A 13300-nucleotide genomic window follows, 5' to 3' on the forward strand; every position below is an offset into this window, starting at 1 on the left:
TATATAAATATGGTGTTGTTACATCTCCATAATGAGATACATTTGCAAAAGATAAATGATTTATAACATACGTTGATGAAAATATCTGATCAAATACAGACAGCCACAGCAGCTGGTCTCTTATTTGGGCTTTGGAGCACTGTAGGGAAGCGGTTTACTGCATGATAATGATGGCGTCTGAGTAGAAAACCAACGGCCTTCACACTCCGCCATTAACGCAGCGGCAAAATGCCAAATGCAAAATGTTAGCAATGGTGATGGATTTTTAGCACTGTCTATGCTAAGGAATGTCCTTGAGGGGGGAAAAAAAAGCATTATTTGCCCAAGAGCAACACAAAGTGTTATTGCGAGCTGAGACGGCATTAATAAATTATGTGCTGTTTTGATGTAATGTAAATGATGTAAGGAGAGATGAAATGTTGTCGGTTTAAAGGGTGTGGAGGAACTCAAACTGCTCTGGCTGGCTTTGACAGAAGGGAGAGCAATGTGCATACCTACTAGGCTGCATTCAACGTGATCTGGATGTCATGTGCTGAGAGAGCAAGAGAAAGAGAATCAATCTGTGTGTATGTGTGTATACAAAAGATGCAGACCTACCTGCAGTCCAATGGGTCCTGGCAAACCGGGGAATCCTCTGGGACCTTCATCTCCCTTTTGGCCAAACATACCCTGCTGTCCCCTCGGCCCAGCCTCACCGTCACTGCCCTGTAGGAGGTCAAAGTTCATGAAATCCAAATATTTTAACCTGATCCCAATTAGCCAAAGCTGTGTCTACAAACACTGGTATCTACGGGGAATTTTTTTTATGGGATCTCTTTGCCCTTTTAATCCTTCGCAAGATTATGGAGTACATACAAGCTCATATGGTAGAGGGTGAGTCAATGTCTGTATTCAAACACAGATTAAGACAGGCAGTTACCTCAATGCCTTTTCTGAAGGTCATTTTATGGCAAGTTCATAAATTCTTTACACCTTTTTCTAGCATGCACATTGGCCAGGTCAACATTATTTAATTTAAATTTTCCCGTCCGGTGGGGGAACCGAACCGGCGACCTTCTGATCATAAACCGCTTCGCCATTCTCTAGGCCATGGCTCATTCCTAGACCAGACATTCACACTCAAATGCTATTTTGAGTTTTGGGTCAGCCAGCAAATCTTTTGAGCCTGTGAAGGTATTTGGGGGAAAATGTGAAACAAAAAAGTACAAAGGTGAGGAAAAAGTTCTCGTCACTGATCCACTGTGCTGCTGTACCTAGGAAAACAGCAGCCAGATTACCAAAGCCCCTCATGAGGGAGAGCCTGATACAGTACAGTGTAGCCACAGGGTTATGGTAAAGAGGCTGTGTGAAAGATGCTGACTTCTTCTGTGAAGTCAGAGGAGCACAGGGCTACAGAGAACAGAAAGGGGAAACTACAGGGAAGGAGTGAAGTGCTGACAAACTGGGAGTTTTCAGTTCAAACGCGTGTCAGCACTTGAAAGTGTTTGTGGAGCTCTCGCTGAGCCCTGGGACATGTAGGCAGCCTCGGGCGCTGGTACTGAATGCAGAGCAGTTTAGAAGGAAACATTAGGTGATTACAGGTAGTGTGAGTACAGCTTAGAAGTGAAGAGCTAGAGACAAGGTGGACTGAAGTTAACTTCCCAAATGTTACTGAACCAAACAACTCAGGGAGATCACAATCAGGGTGTGGCTGTAGAAGGACACTCATGGGAATGAAAACCAAGCTATTAAATTACATGACACCTATGTTAATTCTAATCATCACTGATATCACAAGTACCTACTAAGTTAAAATAGTATGGAATGACTTCTGGTGCCATTAATCAGGCAATATGTCAATTTGTGCAAGCAGTCTAAGTCATGACAAAGATTTAGACTTAGAAGTTGCTGTTAAAGTGCTGTAGATTGTCCAGAAGGGATAAATTATATTGTAGAAAACTATTTGTTTGAATGAAAGCTCCAAGAGAGAAAATATATGTGCATTCAACAAACGCTTCAATCCTAATTAGAAAGATCCTTTCCTATGGGGTTAAATCATCAAGAGTCAATGTATGGATGGATGTTTAATTGTTCAAGGCTCTGCACTAACTTTTGGATGGGTTTGACATCGTCTTAATATTAATAATTGCATTGACTGAATTCGATATTATTCGACACGGCCATGCGTTACCATACCTGTAGGTATAATAGATGCTTAGGCCTGGAGGCACCACACACATGGCTGACTCACTTGATGTTCACCTAACTCAATATATAGTTAGATCATCACTGAAACAAATGCAAGTGGCCATTTGGGGACTTTTGTTTGCCTCATGCTGTGTTAGAAACATAACCACATAATTGTTTCCTTGTGCCAAGTGATATTTCAAAAATTGTTCTTATAGAACATTTGTAACTTTTCTTTAGATGATGCCAAAAAAAAACAAAACAAAAAACACACACTTAATGTGTGGAAAAGTGTATACACCACATCTTGATGAAGATCAATACTGCTTTTTCATCATTTCAACTGCTTGACCTTAGTTGCATCTCAGAGAGAACACTGGGAACTGAGCAGTTGTGAACCTCGTTAAGCCTTAGCTGAAAATGAAATTGGATTGAGAGGTGGGGTGGATAGTATAGTAAAAATTGATAACAGCATTAGAGCTGACAATAATAAAAAGGGCACGTAATGTTGAAACTACACAGCGTGAATCAGGTCTCAGTTATGAAGATATGAATACACATGAGCAGACTGACTCACCAGGACAAACAACTGTTAAATAATTTGTTATTCTGCTCGGGTGCACTACCTGCTCACGGCAATCCGTCTCACCAGGTCTATTGTAGCCCCCACAGAGCCTTGCAGATGCTGAATTTTTGCTAAAATGGTTGTTAAGGCCTGATAATTTACAGCAATGAGCTGTTAGTTGCCCTCGGGCCATCAGATATTGTAGAAACAGGGCTGTTCCTGTTGTGTTAATGAGATGGATGAGCAGTGGATGTTTTGCAGCATATGAGGCAGTTTTTTTCGGCTAAACCTGGTGCCACATGAGGTAATACATGGAAATGATTGACGGGTTGGAGTACGGTTGTGGTTTGTCAGACTTTTTCGAGACTGGTAAGGTCAGAAGTTTAGTCCTACATAAAAATCACAAAGTAATACAAATTCCAAACTGGTAACTTGTAAAAAAATTTTTTCACAGAAGTAGAAGCTGTTAACAACTGTGATGACAAAACTCTTTGTGGGGTACCCTGCTGTTAATACGTTGCCTCGAGTGAAATTCATGCTTAAAATGAAAGTTGTGCAACATTATGATGAAGAAAGGCTGAAAATTCTTAAATGAATGGAGATTGCAGCCAAAGGCTTTGGCATTGCAGAGAGTGCTTGCATAATGTCCTGTCCTGGCTGGAGAAGTGGTTAATCAGGCTACCTTGTTGTAATACTATGGGCCATTAAGAACTATGTGTTCAATTTGACAATAGATCTTAACATTGTAACAACTCATTTAATTCAATATCAAACCCGCAGCCACAGATTTTAAAATAAAAATCAAAACCTACATCGTTTGGATGTTGCGCCCAATAAAACATAGCCAGAAACTACGAAATAACAGAGCCTAGGGTTTTAGACAGAGATACGACTCTGCTACGTTGTGATAACACCACAGGTCTGGCCCTGACTAGTTAAAAAGCTCTGCCCACAGGCAATTCCATTTCCTGTTTTGCATTATCATTGTCACTGTCCTCATGCGGTCTACAATTGGAGTCAGTATTTCAAACCTGATTTGTCATTTCATTGTTCTGACCCACACTCCATCATGGTAAGAGTGGGCTGTCATTAGGGGAACAACACTTTTCTTTTTTTTTGCTTTGGCATATAAAATGCTGGAAACATTCAATTCAAGACAAATTCAGTATCTGCCAAATAAAGGTTGGAAACGTTTTTGAAAAGGGGAAATGACACTGTTGTGCACAGTTTATTAAGTGGTCATTTGCTGCACTCTTTTCATTGCATATTTTATTTCTGAATACAACATCCACTGATACTGAGAGTGGATAATAGGTTGACATTCGAGTGCCAGAGACAGTGATACTCACAGCTGGACCAGGAGCTCCAACCACACCCTGAAGACCGCTGGGGCCTGGTGGACCCTAAAAACACAAGGAACAAAACAAGTGAGATGCTGATGCTGTCTCCATTTACACTAGAGATGAGCAGAAGTGCTCTCATGTGTTCCTCACAAGGTTAAAGAAAGTGTTTTTATAAAAAGGAAAAAAGGGTGTCAAGGAAAAGAATTGTATGCTGAAGTTGTTTAATCTCAGACAGACTTCCACCTGAAGGAAGGAAAATGTATTGTAACATTTAATTCATTTTAGGTGATGCTTGTGATGACTAAGACCAAGCTCAGTTGAAAGATACAAATGTTAAAGGTGAAAGCATACTGTTTTTTTCTTGTTTTACTGGAATCTAAGAAAGCATCTAGGAAACCTAACAGCACTTCCGTTAATATTTTATACGCTGCAGGCTGTTTGGGGCGAGATAACCTCGGCTGAGTCATTGCCAAATAACCTGCGTTCTTTGATTTATTCAACTCATAAGAGAATTCAGGGGCTAAGATTAGTGTTCTTTGTTCAATTAGCATGGATTATCAATCAAAACTGCTATATAAAAAGAATTATATAAAAAGTAACAGAGTGGGAAAACTAAAAAACAAAACTCACAAGTTCACCCTTGTCTCCTTTGCTTCCCTTCTGTCCAGGTCCGCCAACTTCTCCCTGCGGTGCAATACAAACAGCAGAGCTCACATCTCTCCTCTCCATCTTAAAAGGCTCTTGCCTCTCATGTTTTGTCAGTTCAATATCTTAAAGTGTCACCTTTACCACAATCGAGCAGTAAATATTTCTCAAGAGATTCTAATTTGATTGGCCCACAAAGACCTTGGACGAGTGTTTGCAATTAATTGATTGGCTCTCTGTCGGACCCCATTGGCACCGTGATTGACAAAATGGTGTGATGGAACGAGACGTGACTTGGATCGGAGAGGCCCGATGGTTACAAATGTAACGATGCAGATCTGTGGTTCAGTGATGGGATTTGCTGGCCTGAGGGTAAACAGGTAAGTGATTGTCTATTTCTGTACATGTATTTCTCTATTTGTTTGTGTTCAGAACTGCTTCCAGTATGTGCTTATTTTGATTACTGAATGCAAACATTTGACAATAGTGTCATTGTCATTGTAGGCTTGAGGCTAAACAGAGTAAGTGAATAAAGAATTTTTATATGTGCACTGTCTGCTACATTGTTGTATTTACATTGTTGTATATATTCAGAATCAGAATCAGCTTTATTTGCCAAGTACGTGTGACCATACAAGAAATTTGACTCTGGATTTTCTCTCTCCTGTGCACCATACAAATACAAAATAACAAATAATAGTGATAAAAAATTAAAAATAAAGTATTTACAAGAAGAAAAAAAAAACCCGAGATAAATATATTTATACATGTAGTGCAAGCAGTGTGATGGTTATTTTATATATATGTAATAAGTGAAATGTTAATCTAAGAAGAATATAACATCCTCACATTTCTCAACACATGATAGTGGCAACTGCACAGTATTCTGTATTTTTTGTATCACAGTTTTTTTTTCACATTAAACTTTGTAGTGGAACTACATTGTTGTGATCTCATTAGGACAGAGCTAATGGTTACAGATGTTGAAATAGGACTTTGAGGACGTCTCCATCTGTTTTAACTTTCGCCGTGTGCAAAAACAGCTTTAACCGATTCTCTGAGACTGATATTTAAAGCATGAAATGCTATGGTAGCATTTCAGTGTGCCACATCTTTACTTTACCTTGTCACCATCCTCTCCAGGGGGACCCTGAGGACCAGCCGAACCAGGAAGACCAACAGGACCTTGAATGCCATCACGGCCAGCAGGACCCATGGGACCTTTCTCTCCCTAAACATTCATCACAGCCATTCAATGCATTATGAGTGGTAAAATCAACATTTTCCTTGGCAGTGTTTGACGGTGTGATGGTGGGACACAAATACTCACAGGAGCTCCCTTCTCTCCGGCAGGTCCGGGTGGTCCTTGGGGGCCGTTGCGTCCTGTCAGACCAATAGGACCTCCAGGGCCGGCAGCACCTCTCTCTCCAGGAGAACCCTGCCACCAAAGAACAAAGACTTTTCAGTCTGTCCTGCATTACGTGGTAGCTAACTAGAGAAGTCAATTTCCTACAGAAAAGGTGTGAAGCAGCTGAAAGCCACAGGAAAATATGTTTGGTTTAACTTGAAACACGAAAACTCAAGACTCTCTACGAGGAAATTATTCACTGAAGCGTACAATACATATGCTCCATCTGCAACAAGCACACAGCAGAACGTATAGAACATAACCATTCAATATGATTACATTTTATTATATCGCTGTAAGAGCTGCAGGGACAAAACTCTGAACTTAAATGGAATCATAACTATATACATAAAAGCATTGGCCCAACTGTCAGCCTCAAAGCTTAGCTTGAGAGCTGTGCTAATGACCAAACTCTTACCCAACTAAAAGGAATCATCTGCTTTCCTCTCCCCAAGGCCTTATGGAAAGTCTTACCGTTCTTCCTATGATCAGCTCGTCTTATTACCCTTCTTTTCACTACACCCAGGTGGGTGCTCATCACTGTGTAGGTGGCCCAAATCACATAAACTACCACTATGTCTTTGATCAGCAGGTCATTACGGCATCCTCCCACCCAGGGATGGTCTCAGGCTACTTTCCAATAAAACACATGCGGGCACACAAGCCAAAGATTCACTCACTCACCGACACACACACACACACACACACACAGTTTGGGCTGCTGATGTGAGCTGTCACCTGGCACTCCTGTGCCTGGCCCATTTCGTGACAGACAGACACACACACACACAGAGCTCCAAACTGTCATCCCTGACCAATCTGCTTGCCAAGACACACATACAGTCGCACTCACAATCGCGCCCCCCCCTCCCATTTCAGCTACCTCCCATACATGTGATTCTGCGGCTTGAAATCAAAACTGTTGCACAAAGCCGCGAAGACGCACATTCAAAGGTTGTGATTGGACTTGTCGCGTTCATTCTTTCTGCTCTTTCTTGCTCTGTCTCACACGGCACACAAAACCCTCTAAAAGGAGTATGAAATAGCAACACACACGCGCCACTTTCCCACAGCAGCTCAATCTCTGGCAGGAAATCGATGGAGGAAAATATCAGATCTCTTGTGTGCGTGGGCATTGCACACCGGGCTCTTTTTCAAGGGATTTTTCAAACACTAACAAAAACAGTCTATCACATGTTTTCAGCCAATGGCTCACTTTCAAGCCAATTTAAGAAAACTATCTCATTTTGCAGTGGAAATGGTTTCACTCATTCAGAGAACGCCCCTCTTCTCGCTTTCATCATCTTTTCATCCGTGCTCTGCATATCCGCTGTCATCTAATCTGGTGTTGCTCTGTCGCTGGCGAACAGGGGCAATTATCGGGAGCCTGCGTTTAACGCTTGAACAAAATGTCAGACAGTTCAAAGCTTCCTGTCAGTCAGCTTTCTGTACAGACCGGAGCTCCTGAGGCTTTTCATTGCATATATCGCTAAGTGAGCAGCTCAGAGACAAAGACAGGAAAAAAATGCCCCACTTATTTATGGATTACCCTGCCACTCCTGCTCCTTTTCAGGGTCCTAGACTTTGTGAAGGCACAGCATAGGAATGCATGTTATATCTCATAGGATGTCCTTTGCTGAGATTAAGAGTGAAGAAGTGACACTAAAGATGCAGCACAGTTGTTGAGAAAAACATCTCAAGTGTATCAAAGGAGTGAAAAGTTTCTCTGAAAAAAATATCTCCATCTCCATCTTTGCCACAACAGTTGCTATAGGAACTATTAAATGTGAGAAGAAAACATCTCAGACCAATCAAGTTGCTGGGATAAAAATTAGCCTTAACTTCAATTAGGTAATTAAGCAATGATTAGGCTGTGCTTCAAAGTCACGCTGAAACAGTGCACTCGAGTTCAGTCCACACCTAGGAATGTCTCTTAGCTGTTTAAAAAACAATATAAATCAAGCAGGAAATTGCTTTTCATCGCACTGTAGTACACAAATTCACAAGGCTCTTATTTTAAACAGCTGAAAATGGATTTTTATAAAACTGAAATATTTGACTTCTCTTGAGCAATATAAAAGAACAAAAATACAACTGAGAGAAGTTTATCTCAAAAGGCTTCACAAGTTATAATACAAACTCCAACAGCAACAGCACAATCTGTTATATGTCAAAAGAATTTAAAGTGTTGGGTAATTTTGATTATTATTATTTTTTTAAATTTAACTACCTAACTACCTTCAACCACACAGCCCTGCTTCACTCCTCCACCCTCTACGCTGTAGTTTAACATCAGACCGGAGAACGGAGCTCTGCTCAACACGTACGACTTCATTCTCCAAAAGCACGAGTCTTTTCACTGCAATCTCTGTGACAGGAGAGGTGAGGTAACCATGGCAACAGGCTACTTACGATGGGACCAGGGGGACCCTGAGGACCTTCTCCTCCCTTTAAGCCAGCTGGACCCTGAAAGCAGAGGACAGCAGAGGGTTAGATCTCGTTCACTGCGGGCCGCAGCTCAATGTCATTCAGACAGCAGTAATCACAGCTGTCAAATGGGCTTTTAAATGTTACCGTGTGTGCGTATGTGTGCACATGTCTGTGTGTGTCGATATGTATATACATATGTATGTGCACGAGTGGCTTAGTTGCAGAAGGGAATACAGTAATTGGCAATTTGTCATCTAAACACAGTATCACAAAGGGAGCAATTTTTTTTTTTTTTTTTTTTTGTAGTTTAACCCTCTGAACTCCACAGCCAGCTGGTGAGTTTTCTTTTGAAAGACTGTCGTAATTATGCTATTTATCATGTCCACAAACCTGTGCAGGAGAAGCAGCCAGCAGCTGAGCAGAGGACGACAGGTCGTAAAAACGTAAACAGTTCAATATGTACAGCATGTGGAGCAGCAGTGTTGGTAACACTTGCGGGTACTTGGAAAATGTTTTAAAAAACTTTTCCACAGACATGCAGGCCTTGTACACCGCTGTGAAAAACAAGCCCACAGTAAGTGAAAAAAGTGATGGGGCAAAAAGCACCATAAACTGCTTACAGTTTAGGCATCTTAAAAAACAAACAAACAAACAAACAAACAAACAGAAAGAAAGACCGAGAGAGAGATGATTTTTAATCCGCTTAAGGATTAAGTATGTCTTTGGATAGAAGTTATGAAGTGATGTTATAGCTGATCAAAGTTAGGTCCACTTACTATCAAGTAAAGTATATTCTCACTAACTTTTAGTGGTTCATACTCTTCCAGATAGTTTTTGGTTTTATTTGTCCAGGCTTTACAATATATGACAAGAAAATTTCTGCTGTCAGCCCAGTAAAATTGAGGTGAATTGGATTTGTTTAAGGTTTGGATAGAGAAGAAGGCAGCAAAGGTTTCATTAGAGGAACTTTATAAGAAAGTGCACAGACCTCACTGTGAAACCATAGTTAACAGCGAGTGAACTATGAGTGTGCTATCTAACTGCTCTTTGTTTCTGGAGAGACATGTTGCTGCTGGACATGTTAAAATACTGCCTTTCGATGTAGTAAGCACATAGTCCGACAAACCAACATTTGGGGAATACTGGATGCATTCTGCTAATGAGCTAAGTAGGTGGAGATTTAGGCATAGAATTTGTTGAAAATTGCCAAATTCAGAAAAGAAACAATATAATAATGATAATGATTCAGTAACACCACACAAAAGTACTCATGAATGAAATTCCAATTTTTCAAAACATTTACTCAGGCTGCAGTTCAACACGATGACAGAAAAACTGGTGATTACTTAATAAATTATGACATAGCCTAATCTGTAGGCAATTCTATATTACTAATGCAAAAGGAGTCATTACAAGAGCTTTAGAGCAAATGAAAATGGGATGACAAGGTTCTGAAGCCTGTGTTATATGACAGCTTCAGCTACAGTCCATCTGTCTCTGGACCCCTGTCGTCTCCTCGACATCCTGGCCCTTGAACGCCGATGCCTGTGCTGCTGAATCATAGCACCAGGAGGCTGAGATTGCATATGGAAAACACAGTTCACCAGAGGCAGTAAAGACTTTCATTATAATAACTAATTTACAAGCTCCAACAGAGCCAGTGGGTGCACACGCTGCCAAGCAGGCTCTCCAGCTCCCCAGCCTCCACATTTCACCACCGTGCATTAGAAGGCTGGAAGGATCTTTCTTTGCCGGACACACAAAGAGTTATTTATTGGCTCGTATATATTGCCACTGTGCCTTTCCTCAAGACTGAGAGATGGGATGAGGAGTGTGTGTACGTGTGCTTCTCTATGTCTAGAATAAACAATCTGTGCTCGCACAATGTACCTGCACTGTCTTAGCAAACAGAACGGGACTAACTATCGTGTTCCCGCTCGCACATCAGGCGCACACGCTCATGTGTGTTTGCGTCTGAAGTCTTACTGGATGCCATCACTTTAAGAGCGAGGTGGAGGCTGTATTTGTTTGTGCAGTGTGTGTTTGTGTGTGTGTTGCCGTTATTGAAGAGAAAGCCATCCCTCTGCACACATGGGACAAACATAACGGTGGCAATAAGTCTGGGCAGTGCTGTCGTGTGCTCTCTTAATGGTCAGCCTTGAAATGAGCTTCAAGATCAGTTCCTCAAGCTGAGCCTCAGTCAGTCTCTAACAATCATCCGCTTTCACCTTGAACTGCTTCTCACCCACACCCACCTCTTTTGAGAATTAATTTGAAGTACTCAGAAGGCTCAGAGTGCATCTGATGTACTCGCAAAGTCGTGGGTTTGAATCAGAATCACAGGGCTTTGACTCATCCTCCAAGTGAAAACAAAACAAGAATTCCTAATAGAAAACGCTCCGCAACTAACGCAGACGTGAATGTTGAATTAAATGCCTGAAAAATGCAAAGACTACAGTTTATTGCAGAGATTTTTACTAGTTAAAATGCATCGCCAGAGCACACTGACAAAAGACCATAGCTTCAACTTTCCTGAGATTAACGACGATAAAGCATGTCAATATTGTGGCTGGTTCATTCGTCTCTGTTTCGCCTGTGAGAGCCAGTTCTGCGCCTTTCAGTCTGGTCTACTGCCAAGTCTGACATTTGGTTTAACAGCAGGTAGGCTGCCTGGTAATTGGGGTTTGGAGCTAAATTCAACCGGGTGTGCGCTGAGGATGTGGGATGAGACGTTTCTGTGTTCACATGTGTATGTTTGCATGAGTGTTTTGATGTGTGGGTGGTCTGTGTGTTACCATGGCTCCTGGAAGACCTCTTGACCCCTGGAAACCCCTCAAGCCTGAAGGTCCTGCCTTGCCACCAGGACCCTGAGGACCTGGATCACCCTACAGGGAGAGGAAAAGCAGCCTCCACTTAACTGATATCAGATATACAGTGAGGTAATGTTTAAACACAGAACTGCTTTATGTGAAAACAACAAGCAGAGCGGAAACAATTTAAGTGATTGATCTGTGATACCTTATTATGTGGGAATAAAAACAACAACAATTAAAAAGTGAAGGCACAAAAAAACAATATTGTACAAACAATGATCAAAGGAATAATGAAGACATTTACATTTTCCTAAACACTCTCATGTCGCCATTTCCTAAACTACATTAAAACACCTGTACAAAAATATGTTCAATTTTTAATCTTTTGAACCCAATCCTTTTCAACAATAAGAGCAGTTCTGTTAAAGTGGAAATAAACGGCACAAAATCTCAGCTTGAAAAAGACGATTTTCTAGATGGGCGTGAATTGTTAAAAGAATAATAATGTAAACTACATTTCAATTAACAAAAATACACTTCTACATCACTAATATAACCTTTTATGACTTAGGACATTATCGCAGTTTGATAACGCTGTGCAAATTTGGCCACAACTCAAATTAATTTGTAGTTCTCTTTACTATACCTCGTTGTGGCCAATTGAATTTAATTAGAATAAATCTGTTACATTACAATGCAGAGACACACGCTCATTTACCTTGCCACCCTCTTTTCCAGCAGCTCCAGGTAGACCTTGCTCGCCAGGTGGACCAGGAGAGCCTGGGTGTCCTCGCTCTCCGCTAGGTCCTGTCTCTCCAGTTGGACCCTGTTAGGGACAAGAAAAAAGGTCTTTAAAAATGTGTCTTAAATAAGATATGGCATTCACACAGCAGTGGTACTTGAGATGTTTAAGATATCTCACATTTGATACTCATCAAAAACTGTACATTTTTACCCACTTTTGCTTGCCCCCCCCCCCATTTTAAATGGAAGTCCTAACGAGATGGAATAATTCATTTTGAGCCCAAGGTTCATTACTTTCAGAAGACGAGTGCTCTCACTGAAGGCATTCGAAATTCTTTTCAAGACCATTTGATGCATTTTGATTATATTCATTCAGATTTGCATTCTTTTCCAGGATTCAGCTGTTGTTACAGGTTCATACTTAAATTTCAGTGCCTCCAACTCTCTCCAACAGCAGACGCAGCCTAAGTGAGGAGGTGGAATCTAACTCTGACCTCTGTGTTCTGTGCTGAATACCTACCTGTGGTCCAACCACCCCTCCAGGTCCTGGAGGTCCTGTCTTTCCTTGGAAGCCCTGAAGGAGAAAACGGATGAAGATAAAAATAGATATAGCTGACTGTACACAGGGAGGGCAATATAGTATGTACTCCTTACTCTTTGTATAACTGCTTTCATGACACTAGAGCCCTTAATTGAATTTAATTGAGTTAAAACTATTGGTTGATTAATACGAGACAAAATATCTTGGATGGATTTTCTTTTGGCAGTAACGAGTATAACAAACATGTACGTGTACAACAATATATAGTCAACTGTTGATGGTCAGTTCATCCATATTTCAGTTTCCATATTCTGTTTCTCTTACTGGTGTTTTGCCCTAAGAGCACAATTTGTATGCTGTTTCAGTTATCCTCCTTCTTGTCTTATTTTTCTTGCCGACTATCTGAGGAACCGTGTGGGGAGTAAAAGGGTGCCGATGCATGATGTTCACGGTCATGTGGCACAAAACAACACATTCGTGGACGAAAGTACCCACTCACCGTCTCTCCCCTCTGCCCGGGATGACCGGGCAGCCCATCTTTTCCTGGTGGGCCCTGGCGGTGAAGAGGTAGACAGGTCATAAAAGACATCAGATCGTAGGTGTGTATTAATATTTAAAAATGTAATATGAAAAGTGTCAACATGG

At 41.2% G+C, this 13300-nt stretch overlaps 1 protein-coding gene across 2 annotated transcripts in view; it reads right to left on the bottom strand.

The window, feature by feature from the left end:
* The window catches only part of LOC124069803 (collagen alpha-1(XI) chain-like), a 77339-nt gene that overhangs the window by 16862 nt on the left and 47177 nt on the right, over positions 1 to 13300 (bottom strand). For both annotated transcript variants that reach the window (XM_046409254.1, XM_046409255.1), the window contains 10 exons: positions 13155 to 13208; positions 12635 to 12688; positions 12089 to 12196; positions 11353 to 11442; positions 8540 to 8593; positions 6050 to 6157; positions 5843 to 5950; positions 4705 to 4758; positions 4081 to 4134; positions 598 to 705 (listed from right to left, as the gene is read on the bottom strand). In XM_046409254.1, the coding sequence (XP_046265210.1) occupies positions 598 to 705; positions 4081 to 4134; positions 4705 to 4758; positions 5843 to 5950; positions 6050 to 6157; positions 8540 to 8593; positions 11353 to 11442; positions 12089 to 12196; positions 12635 to 12688; positions 13155 to 13208 (792 nt within the window). The remainder of the gene's footprint in view (positions 1 to 597; positions 706 to 4080; positions 4135 to 4704; positions 4759 to 5842; positions 5951 to 6049; positions 6158 to 8539; positions 8594 to 11352; positions 11443 to 12088; positions 12197 to 12634; positions 12689 to 13154; positions 13209 to 13300) is intronic.

This window comes from Scatophagus argus, chromosome 13, assembly GCF_020382885.2.
Source record: "Scatophagus argus isolate fScaArg1 chromosome 13, fScaArg1.pri, whole genome shotgun sequence".
NCBI classification, from domain to species: Eukaryota; Metazoa; Chordata; class Actinopteri; family Scatophagidae; genus Scatophagus; species Scatophagus argus.